The sequence below is a fragment of the Cynocephalus volans genome, chromosome 16, assembly GCF_027409185.1.
Source record: "Cynocephalus volans isolate mCynVol1 chromosome 16, mCynVol1.pri, whole genome shotgun sequence".
NCBI lineage: Eukaryota > Metazoa > Chordata > Mammalia > Dermoptera > Cynocephalidae > Cynocephalus > Cynocephalus volans.
This window is the reverse complement of record NC_084475.1, coordinates 21253063-21270730: the sequence shown is the minus strand read 5'-3', so window position 1 is coordinate 21270730 and position 17668 is coordinate 21253063. Positions and strand designations below refer to the sequence as shown.

At 57.7% G+C, this 17668-nt stretch overlaps 1 protein-coding gene across 3 annotated transcripts in view; it reads right to left on the bottom strand.

Annotated features, from left to right (window-relative positions):
- The window catches only part of BAIAP2 (BAR/IMD domain containing adaptor protein 2), a 73917-nt gene that overhangs the window by 24825 nt on the left and 31424 nt on the right, over nucleotides 1–17668 (bottom strand). For all 3 annotated transcript variants that reach the window (XM_063080265.1, XM_063080267.1, XM_063080266.1), the window contains exons 4-6: nucleotides 5676–5737; nucleotides 4740–4811; nucleotides 4022–4159 (exon numbers count right to left, since the gene is read on the bottom strand). In XM_063080265.1, coding sequence (XP_062936335.1) covers nucleotides 4022–4159; nucleotides 4740–4811; nucleotides 5676–5737 — 272 coding nt within the window. The remainder of the gene's footprint in view (nucleotides 1–4021; nucleotides 4160–4739; nucleotides 4812–5675; nucleotides 5738–17668) is intronic.

Here is a 17668-nt window from a genome sequence, read left to right as displayed (position 1 = left end):
GGTGTTATCAGCACCACACTCTCCCGAGTGAGCCAAGGGGCCAGCCCCCAATCCACTTTTTGTCCTCGTTTCTACTTTCTTCAGTCTTCTCTGTCTACAAAGCCAACCTCCTTTGCTTGGCTCTTTGGAACACTTACTCTACTTTATGGAATAATGGAGATCTTGAAGCAATTTTGTTGCAATTTTGTCCTTTGAGGTGGCTCTCCACTGCGTAACCAGCCTGTGCTCAGCACTGAGGGGTATGCAGGAGAGAGACAGGGCCCGGCCTGGCCCTTCTGGAAGGAACTCAAGTTATCTGGGAAAATTACGAAAATTAAACACTTGGATGGTTAAGGGCCAAAGCAGTGTTTCCCACAGAAAAGGAAGGTGGGCTTGGAGCAGCAGAAGACAGAGGGGTGGCCCAGGCAAATAATGTGACGGGGAGATGGATGCCTGCTCTGTCCAGGCCCTGTGGGCCCCTCCTGTCAGTGCCCAGAGGAGGAAGGTAGAAATACCCCATCTCACAAACAGGGAAACTGAGGCTCAGAAAGAATCCAGAGCTCCCCACAGCCACATGACCCATAAGCGACAGTGCTGGGATCCAAGCCCACATCCACCTCGAGGCTGTGCCCAGGGCAGGACAGGCCAGCCTCGGCCTCTGCAGACCACACAGGGTGAGCAGGAGCTGCTTCAGGTTTGCGGCCAGCAGGCGGCTTGGCCAGGGCCCCGTGTAGGGAGAGCCACACAGTGGGGCAGAGGCCAGGCTATGCGGGGCTGCACAGCTACACTGAGGAGACAGGCCACCAGGGAAGCTTCGGTTGCAGGCTGACCCTTGAACCCAAGAAGAAAGTCAGCATCACACATCTCCAAGGAGGGGCTCGAGGTGGGCGAGCCTCACCAAGCATGATCACGCCCAGGCAGTGGAGGGCCTCTCCAGAGGGAGGTGGCCCGTCCTGGAGTCCCCACACACCACCCACTCTAGGGCCACTGCCTGCACCCCCTGCCCTTGCTGCCCTCACCGCCCTGTGCCTTAGGCCAAGCTGCAGAGGCTAGGAAGACCTCTCGGCTCAGCAGATTGCAGTCAGGCCACACCACTGACCAAAACGTCCCTGTCACTCCCAACTTCTGGCTCTGACCCACCAGGACAGAGAGACCAGGAGGGGCATAAACGCACCTCATCCTCCAACACCTGCTCAGGAAAGCTGACCTCTCAGAGCGAGGGGACGGGACTTCATGAAAATGACCTGAGGGACAGGTATCTGGTTAGCTCCTAAGCTGGGGGTCACTCATGTTTACTGTGGGAGAGGCACCTACAGGCTACCAGCGTGACCTCCAGTCACTGCAGCTTTCCTCAGGCCTGAGTGCAGCCCCTTGGGCTCTACAGAGGAGGGAGAAGAAGGAACCCACCTCGCCCAAGGCCACGGAGCCGACACGTGCTAAAGTGGGACCAGAAGCCCATCAAGTCACCTCCATGACAAGTCCGTAATGGCTTCCAGTCAGCTGACCCTCAGGCTGCACATGGGGCAGCTGGGGTGGACCCCATGGGAAGGACAGATGGGACCCACCCCGAGGTCCCCTGAGGTACCAAGATGGCCCTACAGCAGACCCCAATGGGTTGGCAGCCCACAGCAAACAGGCAGGCCTGGCCATGTGCAAGGAGAGCACTGTCCACATCCCCCACACAGAAAGGCCTGAGGAGCCAGGGCACATGGCACCCGCGGCACTCTGCAGGCTGCCTGCACAGCTCTGTACTGTACAGCAGAGTCTACAACTGACCTGCAGGCCACAGCCTCTACCTGGCCCTGGCCTTTTTCCAGCCACAGGACACCCTTACCAGGGTCCCAGCCACAATCTCTGTCCCTCAGCTGGAGACTCCTACAATGGCCCCCAGCCAGCCCAGCCACAGGGCAGGCTGGCTGTGCCCGGGAGAGGGCCCTGGCCCTGAGCAGGACAGAGCCTCACATATCCCCGTGATGGAAAAAGAAAAAACACCGATATTTGACAATAAAAGGGAATGAGGTAGTGAAACACGTTGTGACACAGGCAAACCTTGGAAACGTCATGCTCAATGCAAGAAGCCAAACACAGCCACATACACGGTACTTCAAAAAGTTCATGGAAAAACAACTGAAAGATGGTACAGCCTTCCGTGGACCTTTTGAATACCTCTCAAGCTACGTGAGTCCAGTTGTAAAAACGCCTGGAGCAGGGAAATCTACAGAGACCGAAAGCTGACTGGCAGCTGCTGGGGTGGCACTGCCGGCGGGCACAGGGTTCTTTTCTGGGTGATGAAAACAGTCTACATTAGGGGTGGCTGCCCTACTCTGAGAATACACCAAAGCCACTGGATCGTACACTTTAAGTGGTGGATGGTATGCTTTGTGCACCATGTCTCAATAAAGCCATTACCAAAGAACAAAAACAGAAAGACAAAACCCCGCAGGCTTCCGGCTCCTCCCAGCAGGTGGCTGAACCCCAGAGGAGCCCGCCTTGGCGACCTGCAGCACCCAAACCAGTCCTTAGGGAAGGTTCCCTCTAGGATGCGCTCTCACACCTGGACCAGGTTGGGGGAGGGGGGCTCCCTCCACAATTACACCTGTAATGACACCTGTGCTGCCCACCCCTGCATGGAGGACGCTACTGCTCTCCCAGGCTGCAGGGGCGCTGTTGCTGGCCAGGTCTTCTGAAAGCAAAACAGCAAAACTAAAAGAAAAATAGACACATGCTGACCTACACCTGTCTGTACTACTCCACCCCATCCTGCCCCTGGGAATTAATTCACAGAAATAACAAGGCTCATTGCAGCAGCACTTGGAACAGCCTCAGGCTGGAAACACCCTTAGAGGCAGTGAGGAGTTAGGACCTTAGTTAAAAAAAATGACCCAAATAATCCAAACAAAGGCCAGACAGGGGAAAATGGGCCTGATGTGGAGAGGATGCACTAAATAAAGGCACGAATGGGAAACACACCCAAGAGCCTGAGCAAGAGCCTACAGGCAGCAGCAGCCACTCCAGGGATCTCCCACCTCTGCACAGGAGATCACTGGGTTACCATCATCCCCACCTGCCCTGCTCAGCCCTGCCCCCTCCTGTGGGGCCGACCCTGCTCCACCAGGTGGTCCCTTGCAGGGACCCTTGGCAGGCTGGGCAGACCGCTGGCTTCCCCATGGTCAAGTGGGGAGCAGGGCACGTGCTCCAAGTGGGAACAGGCTTTGTGGTCCAGGAGAAGCTAGAGGCACTTGCAGGCAGCTACGTCTCCGCACCACAGGACACCTGCATGCACACACATGGACACTCACACTCACCTGGGCAGGTGTGTGTGGCGCTTGCCAAGTTTCCCCAACCTGACCGGCAGGAAGGATAGGGACTCAGAAGCCAGGGACTAACCTGCCAGCACCGCACCTATGCCCGCCCAGGGCACTTCTGAGAAGCTGCCACTTGGTGACTGGCTGGGGCGTTTCCTGTTGCAAACAGGGCGTGGGGAGGGGGTTCTGGGGCCTGCCTGTGTCAGGTGGACAAGGCTCGCACAGTGCCCTACAGACATTGCTGTCCTAAACCCAAACCTGCTCGACACACAGAGCCTGTGCCAGTGTGATGATGAGAGGAACACCACAGCAGGTCCCTCTCAGATGCCTCCAATGCCACCTGCCACAAGCTGCTGGGGCTGAGATGCCCTTGATGGCTCTGTGGCCCAGCCCTGGCATGGGCGGACTGCATGAACCGTCTGGGGCCTGACCTCGGGGCAGGAACCCAGAGGACGAGGGGCAGGAGGACTTCATTTGGGCTCTGCTAGTCAGCTGAGAACCTTCCAGCAACCCTTGGAGGCTCCCAAGAGCAAGGCAGGGGCACTGGTCCAGAACGCTATCAGGAGAGCAAGGCCTGCTGCTGCCCAATCCCCTGGGGCCTGGGGGCTGCTCCCTGTGGCCGAGGGAGTGAAGGCTGTGGGCGAATAGGCAGACTCTTCCCTCCATGGCTTGCTAACAAGTGGGCCCAAGTCCCAGCGTGGCGGCAGGCGGCCATGGCAGCAGGCGGCGGGCCCCACCTGCAGCTCCTTGTCCGAGTACTTCTGTGGGTTCTTGCTGCCCTGGCTCTTCTTGCGGAGCTTCTTCAGCTCGGCCTGACACTTGTCCAGGGCGTCACCCTTGCTCCTCTGCTCCGTCTGGTATTTCTTCAGCGCGGCCTGAGGTTCAAACAACAGAAGCGTGGCGAGGGCTGCTTAGCTGACGCGATGGACAGCAGCAGATGCTGCCTGCCAATCAGCCCCTAGCCCGGGCCCACCCCATGGCAGCTCCCTGTTCCCTGAAGATGAAAATCAGACCTGGCCAAACCAGCCGAGCCTCACCACCCACCCCCCAAACGCCACTAGCAGACAGAACGGACAGAGAGCTGCAGCCTGCGCTTCCTGCCAGCTGGTGGGGAGGGAACGGGCAAGGACAGGAACAGCATGGTGACACTGAGCAGGGCAAAGGGAGTCGTGTGGTTCCAGAGCATGGCGCAGTCCCATTGTCAGCTTCACTGCACATGGACCAGAGGCACGGGCACCAGAACTGGGCAGGCACGGTTCAGGTGCAACAGGTCCACCCCCAGAGTTGCATTTGGGGTGTGCGCAGGGGAGGAGGCACTCAGTCTCAAAGGGCAATAATGTCAGAGGGTCAAGGAGCTGCTCGGATGGGAAGCTCGGAGGAAGTTGGAAAAAAGCCCTCAGACGGTAGGATTCCAGCACACAGGTGACCCAGCAGGTGAGGGCAGGGCGTACTTACACTCAGGTACCTGGAGTCCAGCTCCACCTTCTGCTCCAGCTGTGTGAGCAGCTCGTTGTGAAAAGACTTCAGCTGGACAAGGAGAGAAAACATTTCAGCTGTCAGCTCGAATGCACGGGGCCGGGAGCGGGAGGCAGGCTAGGGCTGGGGGAAGTGAGCTGGCCGGGGAGGGCGGGCGGTCACCATGCAGCCTCAACACTGGATGCCCTGGATGCGAGAAGCCTGTCTGACCAATGAGCAGATGACCCCGCATGGCCCTGTGGGCCCCCTGCAGCCAGGAGGTTGTGGGTGTGAGTGCTCAACAGAACTCCAGAACATCAGACAATCCCAGCCTTCGACAACTACAAAGGCTCTGTTTCTCAAGGGAGAAGCAGAAACAGCCTCCCAGCCACCCTTCCTCTGCTGTCCCATGCCAGGACCTGGAAGACACAGGCCGACAGCAACCATGGGCCCGGACGGAAGCTGGAAGGACCTCAGTGAACCTACGCTTTACACCAGATGCAGCAAACCAGCGACCCCAAAAGTGTGTTGATTCGGGAACACTGTGTGTTTTGCCTCCATTTTACAGTTGGGAGAGTCCAAAGGAAATCTGACTTCCTGACCCTATCAGCAGCAGGTGGTGGGTCTTGGCTGGGCTGTCAGGGATCCCCCAGTACCAGCTGAACATGAGAACCCGGTATGGCCCATGCCCTTTTCCCTGGGTCCCCCATGCATCTTGGGTCCCCATGGTGAGTCACCTCCCTGGGCTCCTCAGGGTTGTCATGTGATTTGCATCCTGAGCCCAGGGTATGTCCTGCCTTTGAGTGTGGCTGCAGGACCATGGAACATTCCTGGTGGATGTGCGGCCAAAGCACGCAGCCACCTTTAGCTGACCCCAACAGCCCCCTTCCCGCGTCTTCCCCTCCCCTGAGGGGGCCACTGGGAACCTGGACTCACCATTTCTTCCAACTGATTTTGGATCTGCCTGTGGACTTCAGCCATCTGGAAGAGAACGTCTCCTGAAAGGCAGAATGGCAGGAAGAGAAAAGGGGAGAGGGTGTCAGGTACTCCACCTGTCATCCCACCTGGGGGCCGAGTGCCAGACACTGCAGGCCAGCTACTGGTGCCACAGGAGGTCTTCACCCACAAAGTCCCGTCTGCTGCCCAGGAAAACCCATGGCCCCAGGCACAAGGCCTGGGGGGTGCCAGGGTCAGATGGGAGGGGGAGGGGAGGGGACGCCACCAAGAGAAACAGAAAATTCTGGAATGACAGGGGACTTGGAACTCAAATGCACGGAACGCTTGACACCTTTGGAGAGGACCTTGAAAATCTGCATCACAGCAGCCACTCACAACAAAGGAGACAGGAAGATCTCACGTGCGCCATTTCAACCCCAAGGTGCACACCTGAGAGCACAAACATGCGTCTTCACGCATGACTCACTCTCGCTCACGGTCACCAGTGACCGCTGACCCACCCACGCTGAGCCCAGGCCAATGGTCCAGGGTCCACACCAGTGTGGACAGGCCTCCTTTAGGGGACGCTGCTGTGGGCACACGCTGGGCACCCCAGGCCTCACCAGTTCCAGGGGAACAAAGAGGAGGAAAGAGAAAGTGGCGCTTCCGGGACCGGCCTGCGTCTTGGCCCAGACCCCGGAGCAGTGAGGGCTGGAGGAGGCTCCCCTGGGCCTGGCCCATCGGGCGGCCAAATCAGTGCACAGAGGCCTGGGTTCACCTTGCTGCTCCGGGGGCCTTGGGGACACAGCTCTTGCTTCCTCTGTGTTTTCATACAGCAGCAACTCTTTAGGGACGCGGACGCTCCCCTGGTCCGTGTGCAAAAGGCAGATTAAGAAATTGGAATCGTGGCAGCACAAAGGTGAATGGCTGTCAAGGCCACTTCCAGTGGGGATGTCTGCGAGGCCCGGCTCAGGCTCACCTGCACGCTCGGTTAACCTGATGTCAGGCCGTGCCCTGAGCACTCTCTCTGCAGGGGATCGCCAAACTGCTGTCACCCACCCCTGCCAAAGAGGCAGAGAAGCCCTGCAGGAGGAAGAAGCTCAGAGATATGGGCACCCAGCCGAGCTCCTGCCTCCTCTGCCAGATGTTTCCTACCTTCTTCCTTCTCCCAAAGCTCCCGAAGCTTCCACAGAGCTGTGATTCCATCTGAAGTAAGGCCACCAGGACCAGTGGGCATGACCACATTGCCAACCGAGGGGGCACAGCCACCTGCACATTCCAGGACCTGGCCCTGGGCACTGAGTCAGCAGAGCCACAGCACCTGCCCCAAATCAGCGCTGCATGGAACAGATGCTCTGGGCTAGGAGCATGCAACAGTGCCTGACCCCCGAGACCCTCAGAGCTGCCCACTCACCCAGCAGCACTGGCAAGAAGGACCCTGCCCCTAGGGCAGATGGCTCTGTCTCCTCGTCTGCAGAGGAACTGGGTGGTCTGGCCACACTCACTGGATAGGCAAATATTTGCTAAGTGACCGTTTTTTGGTGCCAGGCACTGACCATGTGCTGTGGACACAAACAGAGCAGGAGGATTGTCGCTCCTAGAGAGTGGGTCACTTTCTGGCGAACCCTGTCCCCAAGATGCTGCCTGAAGCAGGACTGTCCTCTCCTCACGTCTAGGCTGCTCCAGGGCTGCTCAACCCAGAGGGGTCCTCTCTTGGGGCCAATGCCTTTCACAGCCACAGAGGAACCCCCAGGGCCCACAAGAAACCAGAATAAGTCCCCTGACGACCCGCAGGAAGTCCTAACCACCTGACGCAGGTCTCGGGGCCATATTCCATAAGCTGCTAGGACTGTTTCGACCCTAATGACCACAGGGACACTCTGAGCACTGACCAAGGACGAGGAACTTCACGGACGTGCCTCCTTTAATCAGCACAACCCCATGAGCAGGAAGGTGAGTGTCGCAGAGTGGGGCCTTGGCCACCCATGTCAGCCTCCTCCCCACAGGGCCTGGTGGCCCATGGCCACTTCCAGAAGGACGCACACTCAAGCACCACCCCTGAGCCGTTCCAGGCACCCCTCTGGCTACCCAGGCCTTGAGCTATTCTTGCTGTCAGTCCTGCATCTGCTGACTGCGTTCCCACAAGCCAAGCACTCACATCATGCACACAGATTTCTGTCGAGGGAGGAGAGAAAAGAGATCTGAGTACCCCTGTAAGCCCAGGGAGGAGAGAGTCACCTGGTAGCCAAGATGTGTTCCTGTTGGAGGTGGCATGAAGCCTGACCATGTCCTGCCTCTCTGGGAGATAGTGGGCAGACCTGGTATGGTCCTGTGTACAGGGGTGGGGGCTGGCGGGGTGCCATGCACCCCTCAGGGGAACCACACATAGCCCCAGGCTGGGCACCTGTAGCCACCTGTCCCCGGGGCAGAGACCCCCCCCCCCAAGACAGGGCCCAGTGACTGGAGGAGAGCGCGGACACAGTGCCTCTGCCTGAGCCCACCGGGAAGGTGAGCTCAGGGGTAGGGGCCAAGCACCAGCCAACCCCTGGAAGCACCAAATGTGGTTGTGAGTGTCTGGGAGTGAGCATGCATGAGTGTTAACGTTTGCATGTTTGCACGCTAGTGGCTGTGACAGTGCGTGTACATGGTGTACCACATAGCTCCAGGACATGCTGTGCTACAAGCTGGGCTGAGGTGGGATGAGAGGGCAACATGGGGGTGGGGAGACCCCCCAGAGCCCCAGCCCTGCCCAAGTACAAACTACATGGTTCAATTTGATAAACATCTACCAAGTGTCACAGTGTTCCCAGCTCCTCCATGTACGCAGGCACAGGTGTCCGCCCGTCACTGTAGGCTTCTTCACCCCAGCCCCACCCACTAGCATGACCACAGCCTGGACATTGCTGTGTGGCCCAGCACTGTGGGGCAGTGTAGGGGCGTGGTGACGGCCCCAGGACCTGCACCTGCAGGAACAAGAAAGCTGCTGCCATGGCACAGGTCCCTCGTGGTTGAGATGAGACCGGGACTGCATGTGGTCAGTGGTAAACCACATGCCGATGGTAGGTAGAGGTGAGTTTGTGGTTTGCCAGCTCCAGCAGGAGCTGACATAAGTCCCACTCCTGTCCCATCTCAACCTGGGGCCTGAGGTGCTCAGGGCAGGTCCAAGGATGGTGAAGGGGGCAGAATTTGGCACAAGGAGCCTGGTCACACTACCCTAATCCTGTCCTCGGTTGCAGGGAAGCCACTGAGACAAACAAGGGCAGGTGCCTGCCCAGGGCAGCTGAGGGGACAGGAGCCAGGTGGCCAGCATAGACCCTGGGGGAGAGGAGACACAACTCTGGCCAGCATGTGCGTGTTGCCATGTGGCGCTTTGGTGCCCTGATCTGCATAGCTGGGACACCACGGGCCTGTCACAGGAAACCAGGAGCCCTGGGCCAGACCTCCTATGATAGGAGTGGGCAGCCCTGAGGGCGCCAGCCAGCAGCAGGGTATGTGAGGCGGCTCCAGCTCGCTTTGCCCCTCTGTGCTTCTCGGCACCAACCAATCCCAGGGATGCTCCCACTGCCTCTGCGACCAGGAAGCCGCCCAGACAAGGTGTGGAAACACTCTGGGGTTTGTGTGATTGTGCTAGTGGGATGTGGGGTCTTAGATACACCTCCTGGCTCTCAGGCCCAAAGACATCAGGAATTGGCTTCAATCGATGTCAAGGGACAGTTCACGACCACAATGTGCAGGGGAGCCCGGCTCCAATCTGTGGCCTCGAAGCACCAGCGTCACTCCTGGGCATCACACACACCCAGCCTTCACGAGGTCGCTGCCCCAAGCTGGGCCACCAGTGCACAAGAAAGAGGTGAAGCCCACAGCCAGGGGCAGCATTCAGGCCACCTGACCACACTCGGCTGGAACCTCCCTACAGGACTCTCGCCATGATCTTTAGGTCCCAGAATCGTAAGTTTAGGTCAAGATCAAATCGAAAACATGTATTCCCTTAAAAGGCTGCACACAACCGATTCAAGAACATCTGGAGAACAACATCGCCACACAGCAAACCCTTTAAAAAGGACTGTTGATGCCAAAGACTATGTGACGCTCCTCAGGGACTCCAGCCACGTGAGCGGTGTCAGAGACCCCAACAGGGACAGCTGTCACCACTCTGCCTGGCCCGTGTTGATACCCCAGACTCCCCACAAGCCGGAGCCCCAGCCCAGCGGCCTGCTCGCCAAGCATGCCCAGGCAAACCTGCACAGAACCAGGCGTGCACACAGCCCTGAGCTTCAAGCTGGTGGCTGTGCAAAATCAGCCCACACAGTGAAGTTTTAAACTGCATTTTACAAGCAGCTGCAGGAAGCCACAAGCACACTGTGTGAGTGTGTGCAGCCACCAGCACTTAACCCCTGGAGCGCCAGAGGTGTGCCACGTCGATTGGGGGACAGTCACCCTGCCAATGCCACCTCCTGTGCCATGCACCAAGCTCCCAGGAACACCAAAAACTCAGGCATTGGTGACAAGAACCGCTGGTCAGGGGCAGGGACTTCTGCCAGATGAGCAACTAAGAAGTCTTGTCCTCTGTTCCCTGTGTCCTTTCTGGATCCTGGAAGACGGGCCAGTGAATGGCCCCAGAGCCCGTGGGAACCACATTCCAGGGGAAACATGAGGCCGAGTCCCCACTCTGGGGTCCTGTGACCTCTCCACCCTCCCTCCCACCAGCGGTCAGAACTTTCCAGGTCCACCCTGCTGCAGGGAAGGAGAAGGCTGGTGGGCTTCCTAACTGGCCTCACTTGACGTAGACACCACCTGGGTTCACAGCACAGGTGGGTCCCAAATTCAATAAACCAGGTTCAAAATAGAAAGGGAGATCCAGCTATGCCAGGGCAAACAGCGAGAGAGCCAGGGCTCTGAAGGGTCAACAGGGATCGGGCAGCCTGGGGTGCCGGCGTGGGAGCACAGTGGCCTGGGGAGAAGCCCTGAGTCAGCGAGCCCTGGGTCCTGGCTCCCCCCGCTTGGGGCTGGCAGGACCCCGGGGAGCTCCTCAGCAGCTCAGGAGGCTGGAGGAGGGTCCAGCAGCGCCCCCCGTGTGGGAGTGGTGAGGAGCGTCAGGAGGCAAGGAAAGGACAGGAGAGTCTAGGGGCACTCACGGGTGACACGGGCAGGACACTTTGTTTGGGATGAAAGTCTAGAGAACACACAGGCTCCCTGCACACAAGGCCACACCCTCCTCCACCCTCTACCCCCAGTTACGGTGAGTCAGGCAGCCAGAAGGGCGGCCTCCAGTGAGTCACTCAGGTCTCACCCCACCAGCCCTGCTGTCCAAACGTTTTTGGTACTGTCAGTAACCTCAAACATGGCCTCGAGTTTTTAGATTAGGAGTGAAACTCAGTCCATGTGGCAACATCCCCACTGCCTTGGGGGGAGGCAGGGGCTGGGGCAGCTGTCTCACATGCACGCATACACATGCACACTCAACACGCGCAGGGTGCACAGGGCACACATGGGCACGCTCGACACACACAGGCATGCATGCATATGTGAGCACATGCACAAGGTGCACATGGGCATGCTTGACACACACAGGCATGCACACTCATGCGTGCACTCTGAACCCACCCACACAGCTCTCACACGAGCACAACACGCGCACATTGCACTTCCTCACAGACACACGGGACGTGCGAAATATGCAAGGAGCATGTTCAGCTGACACGGGCCAGCTGTGTCTCGTGGCCAACACAGGACAATGCTGGATGATCACTACCACCCTCACTCTACATGACTGACTGTGATCAGGGAGCCTGGTGTCCTGTGGATGGTCTGAGTGCAGTTGCTTCAGGACCCAGGCCAGGGTGCCATCCTCCAGCAAAGGGTCAACGCTGGCGCCACAGTGAGGCTGGACAGGGAGCTGGGGGCCCGCCCTGTGCACAGCCCCAGCAGGTACCTTTCTGTCCTCCAGTCTGCTCCACTCAAGTGTGCCCTGTCCATCCAGGAGTCCTAGCTCCTCTTGCAATCACAGCAGGGCACAGGGGACCCTCCCCCGGCAGGCAGATCCCAGCCTGGCTTCTCCTTGACCCACTCTACCTAGCCAGGCCCCCATCTTCTGGTGCCAGCAAGCCCAGCAACACTGCCAGGGGTAGCAGAGAGTGGAGATGGACACCCATGGTCCCACCTGCTGAACTGACCAGCCCACCACCTCCCCACCGGCTGCTTCTTCCGTTTATAAATTCCCTCTCTCTGAGACGCTCACAGGACCTCTCTACTTGCAGCTGAAAAGATGCCACACAGCACAAACACCAGTTCTCATGCTAAGCTGCAGGCTCAATACTCTTTCCCCACTTTGCAGGGGAGGGACTTGGGGCTTGGATTCTAGTGGAACCCCCCACAACCTGCCCGAGGCTAACTCGTGGCCAATGGGCAGGCTGGAGATAAGCAGTTGAGACTCAGGAGCTGTAGGGGCTGCAGAGGCCGCCTCCTCAGACCTGCAGCCAGGCCAGAGAAACAGAAAGAAGAAACCCACAGAAACTGTGGCCACACTTCAGAAAGACCACAGCATCCTGGTTCCTGCAGCGGTCAGCCCCCGACTCCGCACTGGGCCCGTAACCTCACCCAAGCGCCCAGAACCACCGAGCCTCAAAACGTGTGTGAGACTGATGAGTCTGTTCCCCCATGCGGTGGGATCTGTGTTTTTAAAAATTATAATAAAACTCACCATTTTTTACCGTTTTAAAGCAAATGATTCAGTATCACATAGTACATTCATGAAGTTAAGCAACCATCACCTCTATTTTAATTGCAGAACATATTCATGATCCCCAAGGAAACCTGCACCCCTCAGCAGTCACTCCCATCCCTCCTCCTCCCACCCCTGGCAACCACCAATCTGCTTTTTACCTCTGTGGATTTGCCTACCCTGGACATTTCCCATGAGTGGGATCACACGACACAAGCCCTTTTATGTCTGGCTTCTTTCACCCAGCATAATGCCCATCAGGATCGTCTATGTTGTACCATGTGTCATAACTTCTTTTTTATGGCTGGATGATATCCCAGTACATGGACAGGCCCCAATCTGTTCACCCATTCATCACAGGTGGACATCTGGGTTGTTTCCACTTTTGGGCTATTACAAACAGTGCTGCTGCGACAGCTCCTTAAGAAGCAGTTTTATTTTAGGGTGACCCTAAGCTCCACTTACATACGGTGCGTCCTCCTGATACACGTTCTTGAGGCTCTCACCTGCTCACAACCAGAGTCCACTGGTGAGCAGAGCCCAGGGAAGCAGCGCAAACGTTGGGGTCGCATCCCCAGCCCCCAAGAGACCGTCCTGGGAGGTCAGAGCCTTGTAACTCCCTCAAATTTCCTCCAGAATCTAGACTGGACCCTCCTCTGATGGAGAAGGAGCTGGAGATCAGTGGTGGCGGCCACCTACCACCTCCCCTAGAGAACAATGCTCCTGTCCCTGCCCGAGGCTAGTCCTAATCCACTGGGAAGATAAAGTAAGGAAGGATAAATTAAGCTGCAGATGCTGATAGGGACCGACTCCACAAGGAGTATGGTGACTCAGCTCTCTCCCCGTGCAGAGCAGAGCAGAGCAGGCAGCGAGCTCTCAGGCTGTACTCTGGGGGGGCCTTGGCCTCGTCTGGCGCACCCACCCCCTGAAGAAGCTGGCTTCTGCCAAACCCTGGGATCATGCACAGAGGAACACCAGGGCTCGGTTGCTTCTGTGTCTCTTCCTTATATATTTTATCTCACCGCCAGTACAAGAAAAATTTCCCACAGACCCTCCAAAATACGCATGAACCCTGGTTGCCAGGACAGAGGTGGAGGTGCCAGGCTGGCCCCACATGGAGCCCAGGATGGCCAAGGTAGAGGCTGGCCAGTCCCTAAGGGAACCAATGTGCCCACTGAGGGAAGGAGCAGGACTGGAGGACCACCAAATGCTGCCATGTCATACTGAGCAATCCCAATCCCGAGAGAAAAAGGCAGAAATCAGAGAACTCCCGGCACAGAGGAAGCATGGGATGTGCTCAGAACTTAAAGGGTGAGGTTACAGGTAAGGGAGGCCAAGCAAGACCAAAGCTCACAGGGAAGGCTCTCGGGAGAAGTCTTAGGGATGCTGCACGAAGCTCCAGACATGGCCTGGACCCCAAGAAAGGCAGGCACTGCTGGGACACGGCCGAGTCATACCAGCAGATGACGGAAGGATCGGCCGCTCATTTGGGCGCTTTCAGAACTTCTGAAAGACAGCACAGTGCAGCGAGCAGCACCCCCGGGGTAGCAGATGGCTTCACACAAGTGCAGGGACTTAGCCACCGGTGACATCTCAGACGGCTGTTCTGGGGTGCTCAGAGAAGAGAGGGAAGGCCACTGAGGTTGGAAGCGGGGGGTTGGGGGGTGGGGAGGACAGGGCAGTCCCAGAAAAGAAGAGGAAGAGCACGGCCTGGCTGTACTGTTAAGGGACGCCACGGCTGCTGGGGGTGCTGAGACCACAGGGAGCCCCAGACCTGGCCTCCCACTCCAGCTCCATGAGCACCAGGAAGTCTCCCAGGGCACCAAATGCCGGCACAGCAGGGACTCAAATGTGGCCAGGGCCAGCTCTGTGGGCGAGTCTGAGGCTGGTTCTCCAACCACACCCAGGGGTTCCCACGAATGGCCCTGGGTCAACGCCATGGGAAGCCGCCGAGAGATCAAAAGGGATCAAAAGGGCTAAAAGTCACCGCTGAGTCCATTCCTCTCTGCGGCTTGGAAGACAGAAAGTGTTCTCCCAGCCCGACCTCCAAAACCCACAGAGAAGTCACCGGAATGCTACTGCGAATGCCTGCTCACCTTCCCCCAGGCTCCCGAGCTGTCAGGGTTTTGCCACATTTGCTTTAGGTCTCTTTTCCTGATATGCGCGCGCACACACGCACGCACGCTGTGACATTGCCCCCACGCCCCAACACCTCTGCCTGTATCCTAAGACCAAGGACCTCTCACCACATCATGACCCCACCGCCCTGACACTGGGGAAGGTTACCACAACACAAGCCCTCTTCCGGTGCATGGTCCACACCACCATGTCCTGAGTGTCCCCGCAATGCCATCGATGAGCTTTCCCCCAACCCAGGTCGTCAGAATCACACACACGTCTTCAGTGTTTCCCTCTGTTTTCAATAAGTCACCATCCTACTTATTTGAGCACGGCTTCATAAGCATTTGAAACAAGTGAATAAAACAAACCCATAAATGGGCTCAACTCTGGGTCACGAGGAAATAACTAACGTCCAGCAGCACCAGAAGAGTCCTTGCCCCCACTCTGTGATGCTGGAAATTTTTAGTCTCTTAATCTAGAAGAGCTTATCATACTGTGTCTTTCACAACAGTGACACTTTTAAACAATCAGGCCTTCCCCCCCGCCCCGAAAATATGTGGGTTTTTTTTTCTTTTTTGGCAGCTGGCCAGTACAGGAATCAGAACCCTTGACCTTGGTGTTATAATACTGCACTCTAACCAGCTGAGCTAACTGGCCAGCCTACAACATGTTCTTATAATCTGCACAGAGGCAGTATGAATCTGGGAGACTCAGACAAGACAGGGAGCAGAGTGGGGACGTGGGCTGGGGGCTTGGTCACCTGTGGGCTGGAGATGGCAGATCTGTGCGGCTCCCCTGTCCTGATATGTAAGGGCAGAGGGAGTGAACCAGACTCCACCTGAGGGCCCCTCTAGGGCCAAAACAATGGACTAACAATTCATAGCATAGAAATCCCAGGACTTGCTCCGTGTCATGGGGCCAGGTCTGCAGAATGCTGTGCCCACCACAGGTTAGCGTGATCTCCAAGAGGTCAGAGTGTCTGGAAGGCAACCCAGGTGATGAAAGTTCTAAAAACTTGCTTAACCCAAGAAACCGTTGATGAAGCTGCGGACACTGGGTGGGGAGAAGGTCTGAGCATCTCCGAAGAGCTCAGGCTGCTGAGCACTGGCTCTTGGAGGGGCAGGGCACATGTGGAAGGGGCAAGCAATGGGTCACGGGGAGGGAGCATCCAACACCATCTACAAAGGAAACTTACAAAAACCAGGGCTTCCAGAACCCACTGCCACCTGTAGTGAGACCAACTCTCAAGGTCTGGGACCTCCATCTGCCATGTCTGCCAGTTAGAGAATGTGTCCATGCAGGGTGGGAGACCTGGGGGTAATGGGACCCCAATACTATAGGGTGCGTGGGGAAAGTGCTCCAGGACTGGGCCCACGGACAGCAGCTCCTGGAGCCAAAGCCATTTTCTCATCAAAGTGTGGATGTTTGCACTTGGCACCCAGGATTAAACCAGTGAGACTACGGTCTCATAACTACAGGGAATGGGGCCACAGATGGCCCCTCCTCGTACACCCTGAGGGCGGTGGGTGAAGCAGTTAGAAAAAACGGGCAGAAAGGAAGAGCCCCCAGCCCACAGGTAGAGCTCTTGGCCCACCTGTGGTCAGAAGGCTGGTGATGGCCAGTGCCCCTTCCTCCCCAACACCTGAGTCCCCGCCCATATCCAGGCCCCACCAACACCTGAACCCTAGTTCCTGGCATCTGGTCACTGGTCACCTCTGAGGGCCTCCAGAGCCCCCCTGAGCCCTTAATGCAAATCCCATAACATGCTCACCCCCAGCCCAGCACACCAGTCAATGTCTGGCCACCCCACAACATGAGTGCCCTAACCTGGACTCCCCCAGCCCAGATGGGCCCAGGAGCAACTGCCACCATGCACCCGGGCTCCCAAACACAGCCTGCCACCTCCCCTCCTGGCCCTTCCAGGAGATATGAGGCCCCACACCACGCAGTCTGTAGGAGACACGGGCTATCTTCTAAGACCCCACCCCAACCACATGGTGGCCCATGCTGCTCCCCTCTGGAGGTAAAACTGCCGCGATCTGTCAAGGGCAGCCATGTTTATCCCAGGGAGGATCCCCAATGACAGCCACGTGACCACGTCTCAGAAGGCAGAGAATGGCCACAGAGTGGAAGCCATCACAGACCCCAGGGTCACCACCCACCAGGACTCACCGGGAGGGGGTGTCTCCTTCTCTGCCGCAGTCCCTATGTCAGATGGGGACGGGAGCTCGCAGAAAGGCCAGGCCAGGGTGGGGAGCAGAGGGGCAGGGCATCGTGCACTCTCCCAGTCTCACCTCGGGGAGGCTGGCGCTTCTTGGTGCCAAGGTCAGACTGACAAGAGTGGATGTCAAAGCAGAAAGGGTTTCAGCTAGACCCCGAGGAGTGTTTCTCAGGCCATGAGGCATGAATGTAGGGTACTAGGGAGGGACCCTCTTGCTCCCTGACTCACAACAGGCCAGGCCAGGCCAGGGCCATTGTGCGCTTTGCCGGAGGAGCCTAATGGAGCCCAGAAGGCCACGGAGTCAAGGAACATGGCAGTGGACTGAGCTGGGGCCTGCGGGCTGGGCTGGCATTCACTCTCCTCGACTCTGCCCCGGGGCCCCTTGAGGCATTAAACCTGGGAGAAGGGCGTATAAGTGCTCCGGCAGGTGGAACGTGGGTGACTCAGCTGACCCCTCCCTGAGGTTCTGGGAACTGGAGCCACCCAGGGAGGACCACAGCAGCCACAAGCCCGCTGAGAGTCCTGACCCTGCTGGGGTGCTGACACGTTGGCATGCAAAGACCAACCCAGGAGGAGGAGAAACAAGACCAGCACAGCCGTGATCTTGAGGCCATGACACTGGTGTCATTGTGGGCACATATGTGCCATGCAGGATGTCGGGACAGGCTGCCCCGCCAGGCCCACATGGCATGGAAATCACTTCTGTTCTCTGCGACCTCCTGGCAGAGCCCCAGATGGCAGAATGTGTGCTGGAACAGTTCTCGTCGGCCAATGGCCCAAATGGTGCCAGAAGGTGCCGAGAGCAGGCATCGGACCCTTGAGCTGACTCTACCTCGAGCCCTGATTCTTCCTGGAGCTGGACTTTCATCCCTGAAACTAGCAGACAGACGCCTGTCATTGGCAGGTGGCCATGGAGTTCTTTCTGGGCAC